This window comes from Calliopsis andreniformis, chromosome 12 (genome assembly GCF_051401765.1).
Source record: "Calliopsis andreniformis isolate RMS-2024a chromosome 12, iyCalAndr_principal, whole genome shotgun sequence".
Classification (NCBI taxonomy): Eukaryota; Metazoa; Arthropoda; class Insecta; order Hymenoptera; family Andrenidae; genus Calliopsis; species Calliopsis andreniformis.
The window spans coordinates 3177960-3196464 of NC_135073.1; the positions used below are offsets into that span (position 1 = coordinate 3177960).

General features: G+C 30.9%; 1 protein-coding gene across 1 annotated transcript; it reads right to left on the minus strand.

Moving 5' to 3' along the window:
- Nucleotides 1-2347: 2347 nt before the first annotated feature.
- Znt77c (Zinc transporter 77C) lies at nt 2348-13678 on the minus strand. Its single transcript, XM_076388729.1, has 8 exons — nt 13064-13678; nt 11297-11489; nt 7846-7971; nt 6453-6751; nt 5408-5652; nt 4501-4679; nt 4233-4319; nt 2348-3651 (listed from the first exon to the last, which is right to left on the minus strand). Exons 2-8 carry the CDS (start codon nt 11483-11485, stop codon nt 3256-3258), a joined length of 1521 nt encoding a protein of 506 aa, XP_076244844.1. The 5' UTR covers nt 11486-11489; nt 13064-13678; the 3' UTR covers nt 2348-3255.
- Between the last annotated feature and the right edge of the window lie 4827 nt (nt 13679-18505).

An 18505-nucleotide genomic window follows, 5' to 3' on the forward strand; every position in this document is an offset into this window, starting at 1 on the left:
AAAATGTAATTTTATCTTCTAATTAGAAATATAATGTTAATGCAGTGTTTAAATTTTATTTAAATACTTTATGGCTAGCTCTGTTATTTAAATATTAAATTTCAAAATTTCTACTGATGTTTTTTTAATTCTTCGGTTTGTAGCGATTCGTTATGCTAGGTATAAATTTTGATTTTTTATTGAACTTACCAAACAACGGCAAATTAAAAAACTCAATAAAAAGTTTATTGTTTAATTTTTCTTTATTTATTTAATACGTAATAAGCTTGTTTTTGTATGTTTATTTCAATCAGCTTTGGCATTACTCCTTACAACATTGTAAGACAACGGATTAAATAGGACGATTACTTAAACCACAAAGATTTGTTTTTCGTATACTTATTGTTAGTAACACTTTCACTTGGTGGTTAATAATAATAAAACTTAATCTACAAGAATGGCCTCAAAAGTAATACTCACTTACATATATCTTGAGAATGAAAAGAGGTATTGAAGAAAATTGAGGTAAGACTTAAAGTATAATTCCATGGCTTCAAAATGGTACATTTATTTTTTAATATTATCCCCAATTAGGGATATTTATTTCGCCTGACGCGTGACAAGTTTTTTCATTGTGTCATTAAAGGTATTGCAACGATTGATTCTTGATCTATGTCTTCACTGCCTTTAAAGTCTTTTTTGAGGTGTAGAAAGAGATAAAAATTACAAGGTGCCCAATTAGATGAGTAGAGGGGGACGTGGAATGGGTTCAAACTTTAACTTTCCGAGAGTATTGAGACTTGCGTGCAACGTATGCGATTCAACGTTATCGTGCTGTATTTGTAACACAACCGATTTTTAGATTTTCGTATACGTCATGTACGTCTCCTCAAATTCCTCAATGCCTCAATGTACCACATAGAATGTATGAAAGTCTTGGATCAAGAATCAACCGCTGGACTACTTCAGTGATACAATTCATTATATACATACATATATATTTCAGTGGAAAAATAAATATCCCTAAATGAGAATTATGCTGAAAAATAAACATATCATTTTGAAGTCAAGGATTTGTACCTTCATTCATATTTCGATTTTCTTTAATATCTCTTTTCGTCCTCAAGATATCCGCAAGTGTAGATTACTTTTCAGCCGACCCTCGTATTATTACTTACATACAATAATCAAATGTAAAGAATTCTTGTTTACTTTATTTAATTTTTCTTGAATTTTCAGAACTTCGCTTAAGTACATTGTATCTCCTTGTGTACATTCCTCATCGAAGTATCTTAAATTCTATAATTTCTTTTATTGCTTACCCTCTCGGATCACTTAAATCGGTTTTATAGTGTCATATACACACACTGTGTTTTTTATGTAACTTTTTCGGTTATTTCAGTATTCAAATTTATTTTTGTACATGTTTTTTACATTCTGTATCATACATTTAAATATTTATCAAGTGAAACAAATATCTTCATAGTATACATACCTATGTATAGGTAGCTTATAGCTAATAGCTTTTAAGTTAGCACGATCTAGTTAGAAATGGATCGAGATTGTTAGTGCTAAAGGATTAAAAGTAGGCCGATTCGCACAAAGTTTACCTTTATCTGGGTGATATTAAACAATTTTTTAATTAAAATAAGATAGTATTATAAAACCTGTAAATTGACTTCTATTAATTTGCCATTTATTTAGTCTACAGTCTTGTCAAATTTACGAGAATCGTAAAATAATTTTGGACACTTTCTTTTTGTAATCAAGAGAAAACGGTTTTACAAATTCAATTCGTTGGAAAATTTATAATAAATTTATAATTAATAATATAAATTATTCAGTGGAAGTGATATTTAACATAACAGTAATAAATAATAAATAATTAGAAATACGAATATAAAAAAATTTGTTACATAGTTTTGGTGTTTTGAAGTCTTGTAATATTTTTTCATTGCAGTTTTACAACAACTTTTATTAGATTCACTTTTTACAAAGATTTCAAAATTATTGTTATCTATGTCAAATCAATTTAAAATATTTTATTTGAAAATTACTTTAGACATTATAAATATGTATTCGTAAGTTCTGTCAAAATGTTTATCGCAACAATACCTACTAATTTCAAGTAGTTGCCAAAAACATTTACATTGATAGATATAAATTAAGTAAATAAATAAATCTCGATAGGATAAATAATTTTTATGAATTATTGATTAGAAAAAGTTCAATTAATTTTCATTTACAATTCGTAATATAGATATCCAATAAATTTTGCATACCTTTTCGCTTACAATACAGTTTTTTGCCAAAAATTAAAATTTAATATTACTGTATTTTTTGGACAAGTTAAATAACGTTTTCATAATTTGAGTAGTTCAGAAAATAATTATGCACCTATGTATATTATTATAAAATACATTATACAAAAGTATTTCACATATTATTAAAATAATAAATTTACATCCTGTAAAATACGTAAAAAGTAGAAAAATTACAATTCTAATGTAAACAATATATTTTCTTTCTAACTATAATATTCAGTATTTCCTTCACATATACATTTCACTTCAGTTTCTAAATTGACTTACAATTGTGACTGTATTTGTACTGATGATGAGTTACATATATGTATATTATCACTATTTAATATTAATCTCCCCTCTTTTTGCGTTTCTGTATTAAAACTTAGTTCCGTAGGTTAAACTTAAATCAAATGCTAAAAGATGATAAAACATGTCCTACTAAATAGTAGGCCTCATACCTTAATCATAGTGCTCTATTTAAATAAACTACAAACTTTAAAAAGTAACACTTCTAAAACACGAAACAGCTTTAATAACAGTTTGCAAACAGCTTTAAACATTCTTTTGGCTCTATTTTCACTAGAATTGATAACACGATTGTCTTCAGGAACTAATTGTAAATGGTAGTCTTCAACTATTATATTTCTATCGCATTGTCCTCATACACTGCATACCAGACATTGCATTAGTATTAACAATGAGTCTTAACAAAACAGTAAATGTTACAACAATAAAATTAAGTGACGAAGGTCAGTAATTAAAAGTTAGCTATCTAAAAGTCTTTTCAATTGCAGCTTTCGTCGTTAATCTCAACATCAGTTTATCCTTACACGTCTATCATTTTAAAAAAATTGCTCGATTCGTTTCTTATTTACTATCTCTATCATCCGCTGAAGCGTGTATATAAAAATAGGATAAAATCGTTTACGTAATTCTTTTTATACTGTCTAGTCGAAGAATAACTTTAACGCTAAGAGATGATGTCCTGGTCCGTGTCATTTTTGCTTATTCCACACTTTTCGTCGTTAACGTCTACGTTTATCGCATAGGAACTGCCTTCAACTGTGTTATCTTTGTTATTTTGCCTATCAGTCAACCTACATATGCTTCTGTCCGTTGGATTGTCTCTAGATTGGGACTGCCGTGAACCCTCTTCATCGTAGATAGTGAATCTCTTCAGATCGACTTCCGGTGGAGCCGGGATAATCTCTTTTTTCTCGAGTTTCTTATTTATGGATTGCACTTGCTTCAACGACACATCTGAGCAAGAATCCTCAAATTTCTCTTTGGAACAGCATTGCGAGGTACTGCAGTGTTTTCCGTGACACCGGATTAAACAGCCAGTCTTTTCCATGTTCGGTCTGATCTGTTAAAATTAATGGTATTGTAGAGTATACAGCAATAATTTACTATTTTGTGACCATTCTTTTTAGTAACACTGAAAGTAAGTGTTGCAATAATCTATAAATTTTCGATTCGCTTTAGGATCTTATAAGATCAATTCCAGGTCAGCCTATTATAAATCGTTGAATTCGTTTTTTCAGTGACTATAACTCAATACTAAGGGAAACATGTGGTGCAATTTAAAAAAATTCGAGGTCGCCATGATATTTTAGAAAATATAAGATAGGTATTAAAAAAAGGAAAGTACATCTATCTAATGTGTTGTCTCGAATAAAACATTCATTCGAAACATTTTTGGATAAAGTGAATAAATAACGAGTTATTTCAAAGAATAATTCTTATTAACCCACAATGTAACATACTTTTAGATTATTTTTTACTATTTTTTATTACATCACATAGCTTTGCAGCAATTAGAAATAAACACTATCAGTGTAAATTTTTATAAGTTGATCACTCAAATCAAATTTTAATAAAAAGTTTATACAACTAAGATTTATTCTCCTTCTTATTATTTAATCGTTACTGAAATAAATTTCTTACCTTATGGAACTCCGGTTGTATTGTCACTTGTGTGATGCCCATTTCTATGAAGAATTCCGTTACTTGATTAGTAATACTGGCATAAACCTGTAAAGAAAAATTATTCTTACAATTTTATGTTATAGTTAGTTTTTGAAGTAGAAACGCTGTTTTCCCTCGCTGTAATAAACAAGTAGATTTCACTTAAGTGCACACAGCGAAGCAATAGTATATCTATGTATTTCCTATCTATGATTATCATTTTAATATAAGTTAAGGTGCAACTTACCATTGGATCCAAGAATATGATATGTACTGTAGATATTATTTTTTGTCCCGTCAATTGCCATACGTGTAAATCATGAACGTTTACAATCCCCGGGAAAGCCTCGAGTAATTCTCTCTTAAGAGAATCGATATTTATATGATTTGGAATCGTCTGAAGAAGTATTAAGCCAGATTCCTTCACTACAAAAAGAAAGTGTTTCCACATATGTTAAAACAAAGTTCATAATTTTAATATTAAGGAATAAAAAGGATGTATGCATGTAGTGACTTCATACCAAAAACTGACAAAGGAACTAAATAAAATAGATTACAAATTATTGTTCCGATTAAAAAAGTCCCGAGCTGTGTGATTCAAATGATGTGAATTTAATCGTTAATTTTAACAAAAAATGATGAGTGAATGAGTAGATGCAATATTTGATTCGTTCGTAGTTATCAAATAGAATTAATTTCTGACATACAATAGATTGTTTATGCTCTTTAAAAATTATTTTGTGAAAGATTCTAGAATCTAAAATTTCATGGACAGTTTTGGTTTCACCATGTATGTATCTTATACATGTAGAATTAATTTTGAAACATTTGAATTTTTCGCCAATAACCATGTTCTGAAGTTAAAAATCATTTTATGTGAATCTTAGAATAGAAAATGTATCGCTCAATTTATTTGAATGAGCTTTCCCTCACTATGATACTTTTATACATGAAAAATATGGTTCATGTTATACAAGATTTGCAACGCATACAAAGTGTGAAACTGTATCTTGCACTATGAAGAAATACAAATCTTTTTAAGAATTAAATTAATTGTATAGTGTACATATATTTGATAGATATAGCAGTTTCTATATGTTTCTTGGTCAGAAGTCACTTTACATAAACCTCAGAATTTGCATGCTAACACTTACTATAGGGATAACTAAGGACGAAAAGTAAGATGGCGGAAATAATAGCAAAAAGGGGATCGATGTACTTTGCTACACCAGAGTCAGTGAAGTACACCAAAACGGACACTAGTATTACTAAAACACAGCCAAGTGCGTCACGGCAGGTTTCTCGAAAACCTTGACTTTTTGGTATTCCCAGAGGGCTTCGTCTGGTCTGCGACGATAAGTGTTGCTCACCTTCCTTCGTTTGCTGCGAGCTAACATTTCTGAAAACAGATAATTTATATCTTAGAATTGGACGCCTTGTACATGACAACTTGACTGAGTAGAAAGATATTGTGGTTGATACACGATAAGTTGCTGAAACCAGCGAGAAGATCGGTTCAAGTGATTTTCTTGTTTATGTATAGGACTACTGATTCTAAATGACAAGGGACCTACATGTGTATAAGAAGATTTTGTTTGCTTAGAATAAATTGTAAAAAAGAAAAAAGAACAACGCTCAACTAGATTTCTGTAAAATCGATTTATAAATAATTGGGGAGCGTTACAATCATTTTGTCTACCTGAAATACCTCCACCATTTTTAATGGTATGATTTAAAGGTTTTATTTATGAAAATTGTGTAGTAACTCGTTAACCGCGACGCACTAGTAATTACTTTTTGCACTTGATAGAATCATAAACATTTTATTCTTAACCCTTTGCCTTAAATATCATAAACTAAAGAGTTAACGTAATAACAGATGTGAAGAACAATCTAAAGTACAAAATCATTCTATATTCCATACTATATTCCGTACTACCAAAGAGTAAAACAATGATTCTTACGTCTCAAAAGATACTCGAGCTGATGTCTATAAAAATAGTAGAGATATTCCATACCATTTAAGTATGCAAGGATAGTACCACTTTTGAATACCATATTATAATAAAACAGAAGGAACTAGGCATAAAAGGATGTCCAGTTATCAAATTCTTAAAGTGTAGTTTAACTTATTCTCTAACTGTGGTTGAAACTCTAGTTAAATTCTTAAACACATATTTTATACGAACAATAATTTACCTTCGTAATATCACATCACCATTCATGGTAACATGAAGAAAGATACCCTGATTGAAAGTATATCCTCCTATCAGAATATAACAAAATGCGTTGAGAAGGATACCAGACGCGCCAATCGTTAAAACGGGCATTGGATGATGCATTTCGTCCAAATGGTCTATGTGCACCAGAGTCTGCAAAGCTTCCACCAACAAGGAAAAGCAGAAGGATGCGAGTAAAACGCAACAGACAAGCATAGTAACGATGTCTATTCTTGCCCATCCGAAAGTGTTCTTCATCCTCCTGTCCGATCGTGATTGCTGGAAAGTAGAAACTATTTTCATGATACAGAACACATCAGCGAATTAATGATACAACTTGAAGGAGACTCTATATGAATTTATAAATATAAAAAAAAATTAGTTGAAGCTATAAAGCATCATTTATGCGAGATTGTTCTGCTGTATCAAAACAGAACTTTATTCGAAAATAAGTTATTCTACGAGTCCAATTTCTTTTTGCGTAAGGAATATGTCCGCATGTGATCTATAGCTTTATGTCTTAACTAGATGTGCAACATGCAACAAATGTGACCGATCGACAAACACCGACAGTACACAAATAAATAACATTTACATGTGTCACATTTTAAATACCACTACATTCATATGATTCATTGTTCATAAACATTGGTCTGTTAGAACAATATGTTATGTTATATTTTATCAGTATTCACAAGTAAATAAAAAATATTGATTTCTACATTATTCGTTAAGAAAATGAATCATCTCTTCCTGAATTTTATTAACAGCTCGTTGAATATCTCTGTATGTTCCGTTTCTTTTTATGATAAGCATTATAATCTATGTTATTCTATTTAAACTACAGAATATTTTATCCCTAACGATAACAACTATATATTTCAATAGATATATGAGTATAACTGTAAATAAAAATGTACATTACTGGAAAACAAAAGTTTGAAGTCAGTATTTAACTAAATACAGAAAATAACGATATTTTGTTAAACACACAATTTAACACTGTTGTAAGATTATTAGCAGCGTCAAAATGCCTCATATAATTACTCCTTATGAACATTTTATTGTGTAAAAACATATTTTTTCTCCATCGATGTTCAATAACTCTAAAGAAATATGTAATTGATCATTGTTTCTCTAAATTATGTATTGTGTCAAAGACCTGCAATTTTGGCACTCTCGTAAAAATATGTTCATCTCAGTAGTTCTAGTGTTAAATAAAAGTGAACAATTGTATATTTAATTATATTGAAATGAGTGATATCGTAGTTATTGATGAAAGTTTTTAATTTTCAGATAAAATTACTTTGTCATATAGTATTTTATTATTTTTACAAGAATTAACAAGAATTAATAAGTGATTCTAAGATTACCTTGGTTTTCGCCGACAGGGATACCGTAGAACCTCGTTCTTCATTGTTTATGCAGATTACAGAATTTCGTAGTGAGTCCCCGTTATTGCCGCCACTGTAACCACCATCCGTTTGCCGATGACTATACTACAAAAAGTTAACAAAGTAGTACATACTTGCACTAATCGTTCATTAGTAATGAATGATATTGTACGAATTAATTTAAATGAATAAGAATTCTAATGCACTTGCTCTATTCAACTTAATAAAGCTATATGACTGAATAGTGAATAAAACATATTCAATTAAATTAAAACAAATGAATTTACATTAAAGTGATTAAATTAAACTAAAAATTAATATGACAAAAGCTTTTAAAATAAACTATGAAATTCGAAAACAGTTGTCTTTGTCTCTGTAACATATCAAATGTAAACTTTCAATTATGAGCCCTTGTTAACAATTGAATTATTAATAGCATTGTTTTATATTTTAAGGGCTACAACACTTTCCTTCGTGATTAACACATTCGCAGCCACAAACATGAATTCACATTACTTATGATTCTCTTTCTGATTGCTACTGAAATGAATTCACGTCATTTCGTCAACTTTTTTGGTTAACAATTTAAATATATTTAACAGTTTCAGTAATAGTTTGATACAAAATAAATTCTCAGGCAAGGGAAGGAAAGAGGTAATTAAAGTAATTTAATAATACCGAGTTCGTAATACAGTTAACACATTCGCACCCAGTGATTGCCAGTTAATCGGATAAACAGTTTCATAGTTATTTTGCAAGCCAATTTAGGAAAAATAATTTTGGAATAAACATATCGAAAGCTTTAAGTACAGATAATTAATAATTTTTGCAAAATTACAGTTATTTTGCATTAATCTGTAATTCCAAGGTCATGGAACTTTTTGTTGACATTTTTATGTAATAAACGAAGTCCTACATTATGCGCCGCACAATATTAAAACTAGCTGTAACTACGTTATCTTTTTAGATTTCGTTTTATTCTTGATATGTTAAACTATTCAATTTTTTTAAAAATAATTCAATTTCCTCGGCCCATCAGGTGGGAAATTTCTTAATAGATGCATAAATATAATGTTCCAAATTGTTGTTATACAGGTTAAATCACGTGAAACAGAACCTTTAAATATTTCCGTTATGTATTATTGTATCAAAAAAGTTCTTAAGAAAAAATTTCACTGTTTGAAAAGATGTATTTGATGTATTTTTTTACAGTGAACCACATTTTTGAGTTTACCTCATAAATAAAAATCTAGTGGAGTGAAATCAGGTGAACGAGATGGGCACTTCACAGTTCCTTGTCTGTTGTGAATCTTCAAGAGACTTTAACTTTCAAATGCAAATATCTCGAAATAGAATGATTATGATGATATGATTAATACAGTTGTTGAATTCGTTTTTTATATTCTACAAGAGTTATAAGATTCCATTAAAAAAATAATAATGTCTGAAATCTCGTAAAAAATGATCTTAAATTAATACTGTTGCCATCACTAAATACATTTCTTCAAATAGTGAAACTTTTAAGAACTTTTTTAATACAACAATAAATAATGGAAGTATTTAAGGGCCCTCTTTCTCGTGACTCACTCTGTATAGTTTACCTTGAAAAATATGAACTATAAAGACTTTAAATGTGTCCAATTGTACATCTGCTATTACGAATCAAGGGGAGCGACTACAAATCAAAGGAAAAGATTTTGTTATTTACTTGTGACTTACTGTCTGATTGTCACTACTAACCACAGGAAGATGAACGACGTGAATAAATCTACGGTTCAATTGTAGATAGCCATTAAAGATAACTGTCTGATTTTGTCTTAACTTAAAAGAAATAAAAAATTCAAAGATTGTTCAAAGCTTACAATGTTCATGTTTATAAGAACATTTTACATGAAATTTTTTAAAGTTACTCGCCTGATTTTTTAATTTACAATCATTTTGAGATTCCCGCAAGGAAAAAAATAAAATATGTATCTTATACATATTTCTACCCCCTTCTGTATCTTTTGCATGGGTGTCACCGCACACAAAACATATCGATGTCACTGATTCCATCAAAGACAATGTACGAATTATTATTGCAGTAATACCTTGCTTAACCAGGTCTCCATTATTCTTACAATTAGGCTTCCTTACGTCCATTTGTTGTAATGACAATACAAGTACAGTAAAACGCAGTCTTTGTATTACTTAATAATAGTCTACTAAAAATAATAAAACTAGTTATGAAGAGACTATTCTAGGATTGTGATAAACCGATTAATCAAGGTCCTACTGTATTTTTCAATTTACTGTTTTTCAAACAAACTTTTCATTCTACATTCTTTTTTGATATTTCGAAAACTAATTGAATCGGTGAGGTGAAAAACAGTACAAATCCAAAAACCACAATTTGAGATATTTGATCCCAACGTGTAGTTCTATGTGTTTTACATATCTGGACTCTAAAACCAGAATATATTAAATCCACTTGTTTACACTGTAGCTGTGGGGTTGGCATATAGCTTTGAAATGATTTGAAAATGGCTAATTTTGGACTCGTACTGCTCTACAAACTCACTGATTCAATTACGATATCGACAAAATCTTATACGTTATACGTTATACGTTATACTAAGCTATGTTATGCGATGTTAAATAATACGTAACACTCTGATGAAAGGACAAATTTAAGAAACGTGTGGGCGTGTCCCTTTGAAACTTAAAATCAGGCTTGAAAGATAGCGGGAATACTTATGCTTTTAATTGGATATCGGTTTTCCCGAAAAATCTGACCGTGCCACAGCATTCTAAGAGCAACGACCTCATTAGAATGCGTGCATTCCAACTTCCCAAAAAGGAAACCGTTCACAGAAAAATACTGATGCATAACACCACCATTACTTAACATAATTAATTGTAATTTTAATTCTGCATTAGAACAATAGGTACGTTCCATTTACACCGGTAAATTACAAGAACATAGAAATGTAAACTCATTTGTATTTGAAAACTAAAACTGTTACTTTATAACATGATTAAAGACCTGGAGCATTTGTAAAAATATATAAAAATTGTTTGTAAAAATATCAGTATCAGTATGCTTCGTTTTTTGTTGCCACATACAACAAGGAGAAAACACCGCAATATCATACAAGTACCTAATATTTACAGTACTAAAACACATATCTAATTCTAGCATTCTACAGAAACAGTATAATAAAAGTGATAAATACTCCGATAAAATTAATCACTATACATCCTTGAAGCTGCACACAGACCTAATATCCTTCAATCTAGTTGATGTTTTATTTTTTCCTCGATAAGGAGATTACATGTTTGCAGTCTATCGCACAGAATGTGTTGCGCACGTGAGTCATGTAAAATGGATACACTAGTTACTGAAAATTTGAAATTTCATAAGAAAACAAGAGGCTTCAGTGGAACTTACCTTAATCGACGCGATGCAGCCGACAAGCGCGATGATGTTACACAACATATGATAGGCGTTTAGTAGTAACGTTAGCGAGTGAGTCACATGGCTGGCAATGATCTCGACAAGGAAGAAAGCAGAGGTGAAGAAGAGGACCAAGTACAACTGGACTGGCTGCAGCCTTCTGAACCACTCTTTCACAGCCATGACCCTGAAGCAGAGACACGGTGAATGTTTTTATTCTGTCCTATTTGCTGACCCCATCGGTTACCGTTGCTCTATCTATTATGGTAAAATGCAAGGTTTGATACTCGAATTCTAAGATGAACTTGAATTCTGAGATGAATTCACCCCACGCGTACGAAAGCTCAAGGAAACGTGTATTAACTTATCATTTCAAACTTTCTAGAAAATATTGTGTCTGAAGGTACTTATTTGCCTAAAATAATCTTTCAAACAAGAATTTAGTTTCGAAGAGAAATAAGTTTAGCGGCGAATCTCTTCCTTTTCATTGTGGATCGGATTTTGCAAATTTACATTTTATTACTACCTTTGTCATCTGATAGAACAATATTTTTATATTTAGAGCTGCTTTTGCATAAATGGTAAAGTATTAATGTAGGTGATATTTTTTTTATATCCATTCATCATCCTACACTCAGAGAGCATTTATCTGTGAGTTATAGTCTTTCTCTGTAAAAAGAATCCAATGGGAGTAAATTGAGAAGATATGAAGGGATTAATCTCTAAGATTCTTAATCTTTAATATCGTTGTGTATTCACTAGATTACCGGCGGTTGTGCATTTATGGAATAAGTGTGAGGAAAAGTATAGAATGCAGATTATATGCAAAAACTAAGTAGCTACATGTAACAGCATATTACCATAAGTATTCTTCAATTTAACATGAATGTATTTTTAATTTAAGTATTTAATACTGACATATATATTTAGGAGTATCGCGTTAACTCATTCAGGCCCAAAGTTGTGTAATCGTAACGTTATTGAAAAATGTAAATGTAGACACCTATATATCATACATCTTATCCATTCTTCTGTCAAAACAAGAAAACTTTGTATAATAAACTCTATATGTATAGACGCCCACTAAACAAAAAAGCTTCACCAAAAAATGTCTATAACTTATAAAAAAAACTAGTGTACTCTAATGTTATAAATACTTCAATTTTTTTCAATTTTCAAAACGTTGTGAAATCTGAATGAGAAAGAAGAAATAGTAACGAAAAAAATATGTATTAATTTAAGCTTTGAGATCCTCTTTCATAATAGTGACATGAAGAGACACAATTCATTAATGTAAATTCACTAAAAAAATTAGTAACTAAAATGTTGCGTTTTCACAAATTTGGACCTTAATGAATTGATCTAATTCTTCATATCATGTTTAAACACAAATACGATATCTAAATGTTCATTATCCACGAATCTCATCTCTTAAATAATGTCTTTATACTCCTCCTTCTACAAAGTAGCAGTTTCTTCTAATAGCTACTCAAATACAAGGTATGTTCAATACAAATTAGACCGACGATGCATATTTCCAAAAATACGTCACACTGAAAATATCTAATGCAGTGAAGTATCTAATCCGATTGTTTCACTCTACTCACTCTTGTACTTATGCTAAAAAAACGTTACTCATAAAAATAAATTCAAATAAAAAAATTGTTCTGTGCAATAAACAACACATTAAAAACTTGCACGTGTGCTTAATAATTCCAATGGTATTAAGAAACCCAACTCATTGGGAATTAATATACGCACGTTGTTTGCTTGATAAGACATCCCCAACAGCCGCGCGAAGGTGATTACTATCACTGGACACCGAATGACAGTCAAATCTCACGTTGGACGTTTAGCAACAAAGGTTCTTGCTTATCGGAATAACAGGCAGCCGCGGCTCAGCCGGCGGATGTGGTTGTCGTTTGAATGATATAGAAAGAAAAACAATGTCCACTGCACAATTATCATCGGCGCTATACCGATATAGCGCAAACTCTTGCACGATCACAAAACGCCACAGCACGAAGAATTCACATAACCATTGCGTAGAGAGACTTCATTTTCGGCACTCCTAAAGTTAGAACCATTCTCTTGCAACACCTTAGCAACTCTGGCAACGATTTTTTTTCGCCGTGCATAGGCTCTGCTGCAGACAACTGATAACAGAATCGAACAGAAGAACGTATTACTAGCTCGAGCAACGTTCGATCTCCTTCATGGACGAAGATAGGGCGAAGGAGGCGCAGAGCGGATCGACGGCGAACGGAACGGTTCAGCGGACAAAACGATATTGACGATGTGGATGGTGTTCCTACCGGCAGACCTGCCTGTGTGTTTAACCATTGAACTCGGTGAGTTCGTCCATCATCGCGATAGCTGGCCTACGTACAATGACAATACAATAGGATGCTCCAGAGTTTTCGATGATTCTTAAAATTAACAAGACCTTCAGACTTCCTGCACTGCATTGGGGTCTTCGTTTGTAATCATAATTACTCTGGCATTCAAATTAGTAAGACTTAGCTGTATAATTTCGCGTTTCGTTATCAGTGATGAGTTTATTAACTAGAAGACTCGTTTCCGAGATTAATTGATGTGTTAAGAACCTGTGTGTATCTTGGTAGAAGTGGTGCTAATAGAAAATAGAAGGGAAGTTTCAAGAAGTTGTAGAGATAATGAGTTTATAGCAAGAACATGGTCCTAATAGGTTTTTGCATAAATATTACGATGTTACTAGTGCATGTTTATAAATATTATTTTTTAATTTTATCCTTGCATATAATTCTATATTTTTATACCATCTTGTGTAACAATAGCAATAAGATATTTATTTTTTGCGGTATTGAAAATTGAAAATAAATTTTGTGCACAGTCTACTAAAGCTTTTGTGTATATAAGTAAGACTTGCGGACAGTTTTCATAATAAGTGACGGTACTAAATTTAATTTCCTTTTCGTTCAGCACTTCCTTATCCTTATCACGCAATTTTCGTTATTACGCGCTTAAGTTATAAATTTGAGTGTTTAACCATTAATTTAAAGCAAAAATTTATTAATCAATTTATGATAAAATAAAAGAATAAAAAAAGAAAAACAAACTGCTTTTATAGTAATATTGAAGCGATTGTTAAAACTGGAAAAATAAATGAAGCTCTTAATATTATTGAACTCGATTTCTATCTTCGACTGTTCATACAGACATAAATTATATATGGTAAAATATATACATAGTAATCTATTTTGATTTATGAATTAAGGAACAGTTTCTAACACCTTGTTCTACTGTACATATATCGTTTCAAAAATTCTTGAAAGTTACTATAAAATTTCTTAGGTAACCTTCTTTGGAAATTTTGGAAACCTTCAGTTTCCAAATTCAACCGAGAATGACGATATCAATTTTTATCAAACAGTCTATTGATTTTTAACATCGTAAAAGAACTTCAATTAGAAAATTTGATTTTAGTTCAAACCCATTTTATCACATCTTCTATTTAATTATTCATCAACTCTGCAAAAATAAACTGTACCAACTAAATTATATCTTTGACAATTAATTTTATAAATAACCAGTTTACACGTTTACATGTATTTTTCAAGTTACGTTTGTAACTTTTCATAACGTTTGGTGTTTTATTCGATTAGTCTCTATGTTGAGATGCGAAGGACAGAATAATTATGGCTGATACTGCAGGCATTAATTTCTGTCGAACGTTTGTTACAGTAATCCACGTTATATTTGTAATTTTGAGTCATGGAGTGGTGAAGTCACGGTAGGAGTAACTGTGTACTACTAGGTGGAGACTTTGAGGAGGTATGTTGGTTTACCTCTCATTGAAAGCTCAAGGACAGAGCAATCGGTATCGATGAATCGTTCATTTATGCTTCGACCTTCGATACTATGTTTAGTAATCGTTTCATTTATGTGTCCACATTTCGGTTGAAATTGCGGGTTTTATTACACAAACAGCAAGGTAGATCATCAGAGCGTGCTTATAAAATACTTTTATATTATTGAAGTCAGAAACTGCATAGTCGACAAAGTGATAAAACTACTTATACATATAAAAATATTACAATTAGTGAATGGACGCTTGGCCAATAATTTTATTACTTAAAGTCCTAAGCTTGAGTCGATGTAGCTGAAAAAATATCTTCAAGAGCCAATTACTTATGAATCAGTAAAATTCTTTCATTGTTTGTTAATAAACATCTTCATAAGGAAATAGCAGAACTTTGAACGTTATGTTAATTTACAAAAATATTAGATTATTTCATAAGTTTTTACGTTTCTTACAAATATTGAAATAAACCAAGAAAATTCATAATAGAATAGAATCGATAATTTTGTCTATTTGAATTTTAGTTCACATATAACGTTTATTTCTCTTCACACCTCGTAAAACAATTGAAGAAATTTTAAATAACTTTATTGGACTGTGTTTTTAAAATAATGTGTTTTAACTTAGCAGTAACTTTCAGAATCTTCAGTTTTGGAACATGTTTCAGGAATAAATAAGCTTCAGACATAACAATTTCTAATTTATGTAAAACAAACAAATGTTATCATTTATTAAACAGTTGTTATTTTTGTTAAATTAGTATTGATAATACCTTCTCAACTTTTTTCACTAAAGTTTGTAAAGGACTTTCTAAATTTTTTAAAGTGTCGATTTGGAAGTGTATGTTATCATTGACAGATTGTTAATGTTCATGTATATACACTGAAATTAATATAACAATAATTGAAACGATAAAACTAATAAGCTGATAAGAGTGCAACGACTTATGGAACAACTTAAGATAATTTTATAGCATCTTTTATAAAATTGAACGGAAAGTTTGTGCACTCTTATTTCATTACATTTTGCTGTATTATTTTTACAGAAATTAATGAGTCATATAATTTCTTTAATTTCTGATATTTAGCCACTTTTCGCGCTCTTCAGATTTTGAGTCGATAAAAGACAACGAATTTGGCCGATACAAACAACTAACGCGCAGTCGCGTTCCTAGGCGCTTTTCGATCATGTTTTTTCAAAACCCTCTGGTACGCAAACGGTTAATATATTGATATACAAATGGTTTTTTTATTTCCTTCTCACTTAAATAATTTTTCTCCATAATTTCTCAATTGCCAACTTCCCATAATTTTCGATTATATAAATTAGCTTCTTTAAAAATAACAAATGAAAACACTCAATAACAAAATGAAAACACTCAAATTTTTCATTCAACCCAATAGTATATTGTAAACTTAATACAGTAGAATCTCCATTAATCGAACTTCGAATATTCGAAGACAATACTTTTTAGAGGACTTCTCATGGGATATGTATGGTACTAACATTAACAGTATAGTAAAACATCAATTAAGACTTAAACAGTGAAGTAATAGTAGTTTACTGGAAAAAATAAAGCCAGCTATCAGAAAGATACTTCAGGTTTGAATCTCATGGTAATTCAGATAATTCAGGTCCTACTGTATAGTGTTTGTTAATAGCATTAAAATGTGCTTGGACTTTTATGGTAACAAATTACTGTTGTTGCATGTTTTACACATGGCAAAAGGTGTAGTGGAGTTCCACAAACATTCACACCTCGCATTAAATGTGTCATTCATCACTGATCTAAATTGGACGTGTCCATTGTAAGTGTACGTCGATCTAACACGTATGTGCTCACGCTCAAAATGTGAACGAACGCGTTGCGAGTGCAGACACTAGATGCGAGGGGGCCATCAGAGAGTTAGTTGCGAACATCCGGTGCACGGTAATAGCTTTTCAACTCTGAAATATCTGCCCCGCTAATCATTATTGTCGGCTTCAATTTGACTTCTTCGAAACGTAGTGAGATGTTTGAATGACAATGTATCGTCTTACCGCGCTGAGGACGTCTTAACGACAAGTGGAGGGGATTAAAGAAGATATTAAAACTAATTATAGTTATCAGCTGAATGGATTGATTAATTCGTATAATAATGATTCTCCAATAATGAAGCTTTTATAGTGTTTATCTTATGCCTTGATTTCCCCTATAACTCTGTTATGCACAAGTTGACACGAATATTGTGTAACTATTTAAAAAAAAAAAACATACGTATGCGTCTACACAATTTTCATCACTTAAAAGACATTGTAGGATCTATGTTGTATGCATGATCATTTGAAATCCGAAGTGACACTGACCTTTATCTTTAGAGAACGATGATTTTTCTGTTTCACTCTCGTTAATTACGAATTTCCATGGAAATTTTTTCTGAACTTAATTTTGATCCCTGATAGTGCACATGAAGAACACGCACGTGATTCAATAAGGAAAGAACGACTGTTTGCAAGTACCTCGCACTATATCTTCACCCATTATAATTATCTTAAAAGTAGGCAGTACTTGATAACCTAACATTATCGTTTTCATTATCGGACAATCAACAACATACAAATATGGTGCCATAACAACTTACTGATAACCAGAATTCAATCGATCAATTTCATTGTTTGTTCAGTATCTAGATTGTTAGACAGATGTTTTATATTTTCATAAGAGAAAAAAAATTATTTTACGTAAAGCAAAATGTACGTGTTTGTAGCTTACGTACAATTGTACACATAGTACAAAAATGAACTTTGTGGAATTGTTTTTTTTTATGCTGTTTATTTTTATTTGAAACTCTAGAACTCTCAAATACTGAGATTATAAAAGTTTAAACCTGTAAGATCTCTAAGATCCCTATTTAGATCTCTAAGACTTGAAAATCCTAAAACTCCAAAACTGTGTTACTCCTATAGTTCCAGACTTCTAACTCAGATAGCACACGACGTCTTGAAGACGTCTTAAAAACATCCAAGAGCGTGCATCTTAAAGACTTGCAAATTTTACGTCTATAAAACATCTTAAAGACATACTACATGGACGTCCTAAAGACTTACGCTTTTAGACGTCTTCAAAACGTCTAATTTTTGTTTGAACGTCTTATATACGTAATTTGGACGTCCTTAAAACGTCTTATAAATGTTTTTTAAGACGTCCTAAAGACATTAAGACTTTACTGGATGTTTTTAAGACGTTTTTAAGATGTCTTTGTGCTATTTGGGAAGTCTCATAGACTATATTTGGATCTCTCGAATCACTACATAAACTCTAGATAGTTTAATTATTGTAATTAGTGCGAATTATTGGACGAACATTTACATGACATTAATAC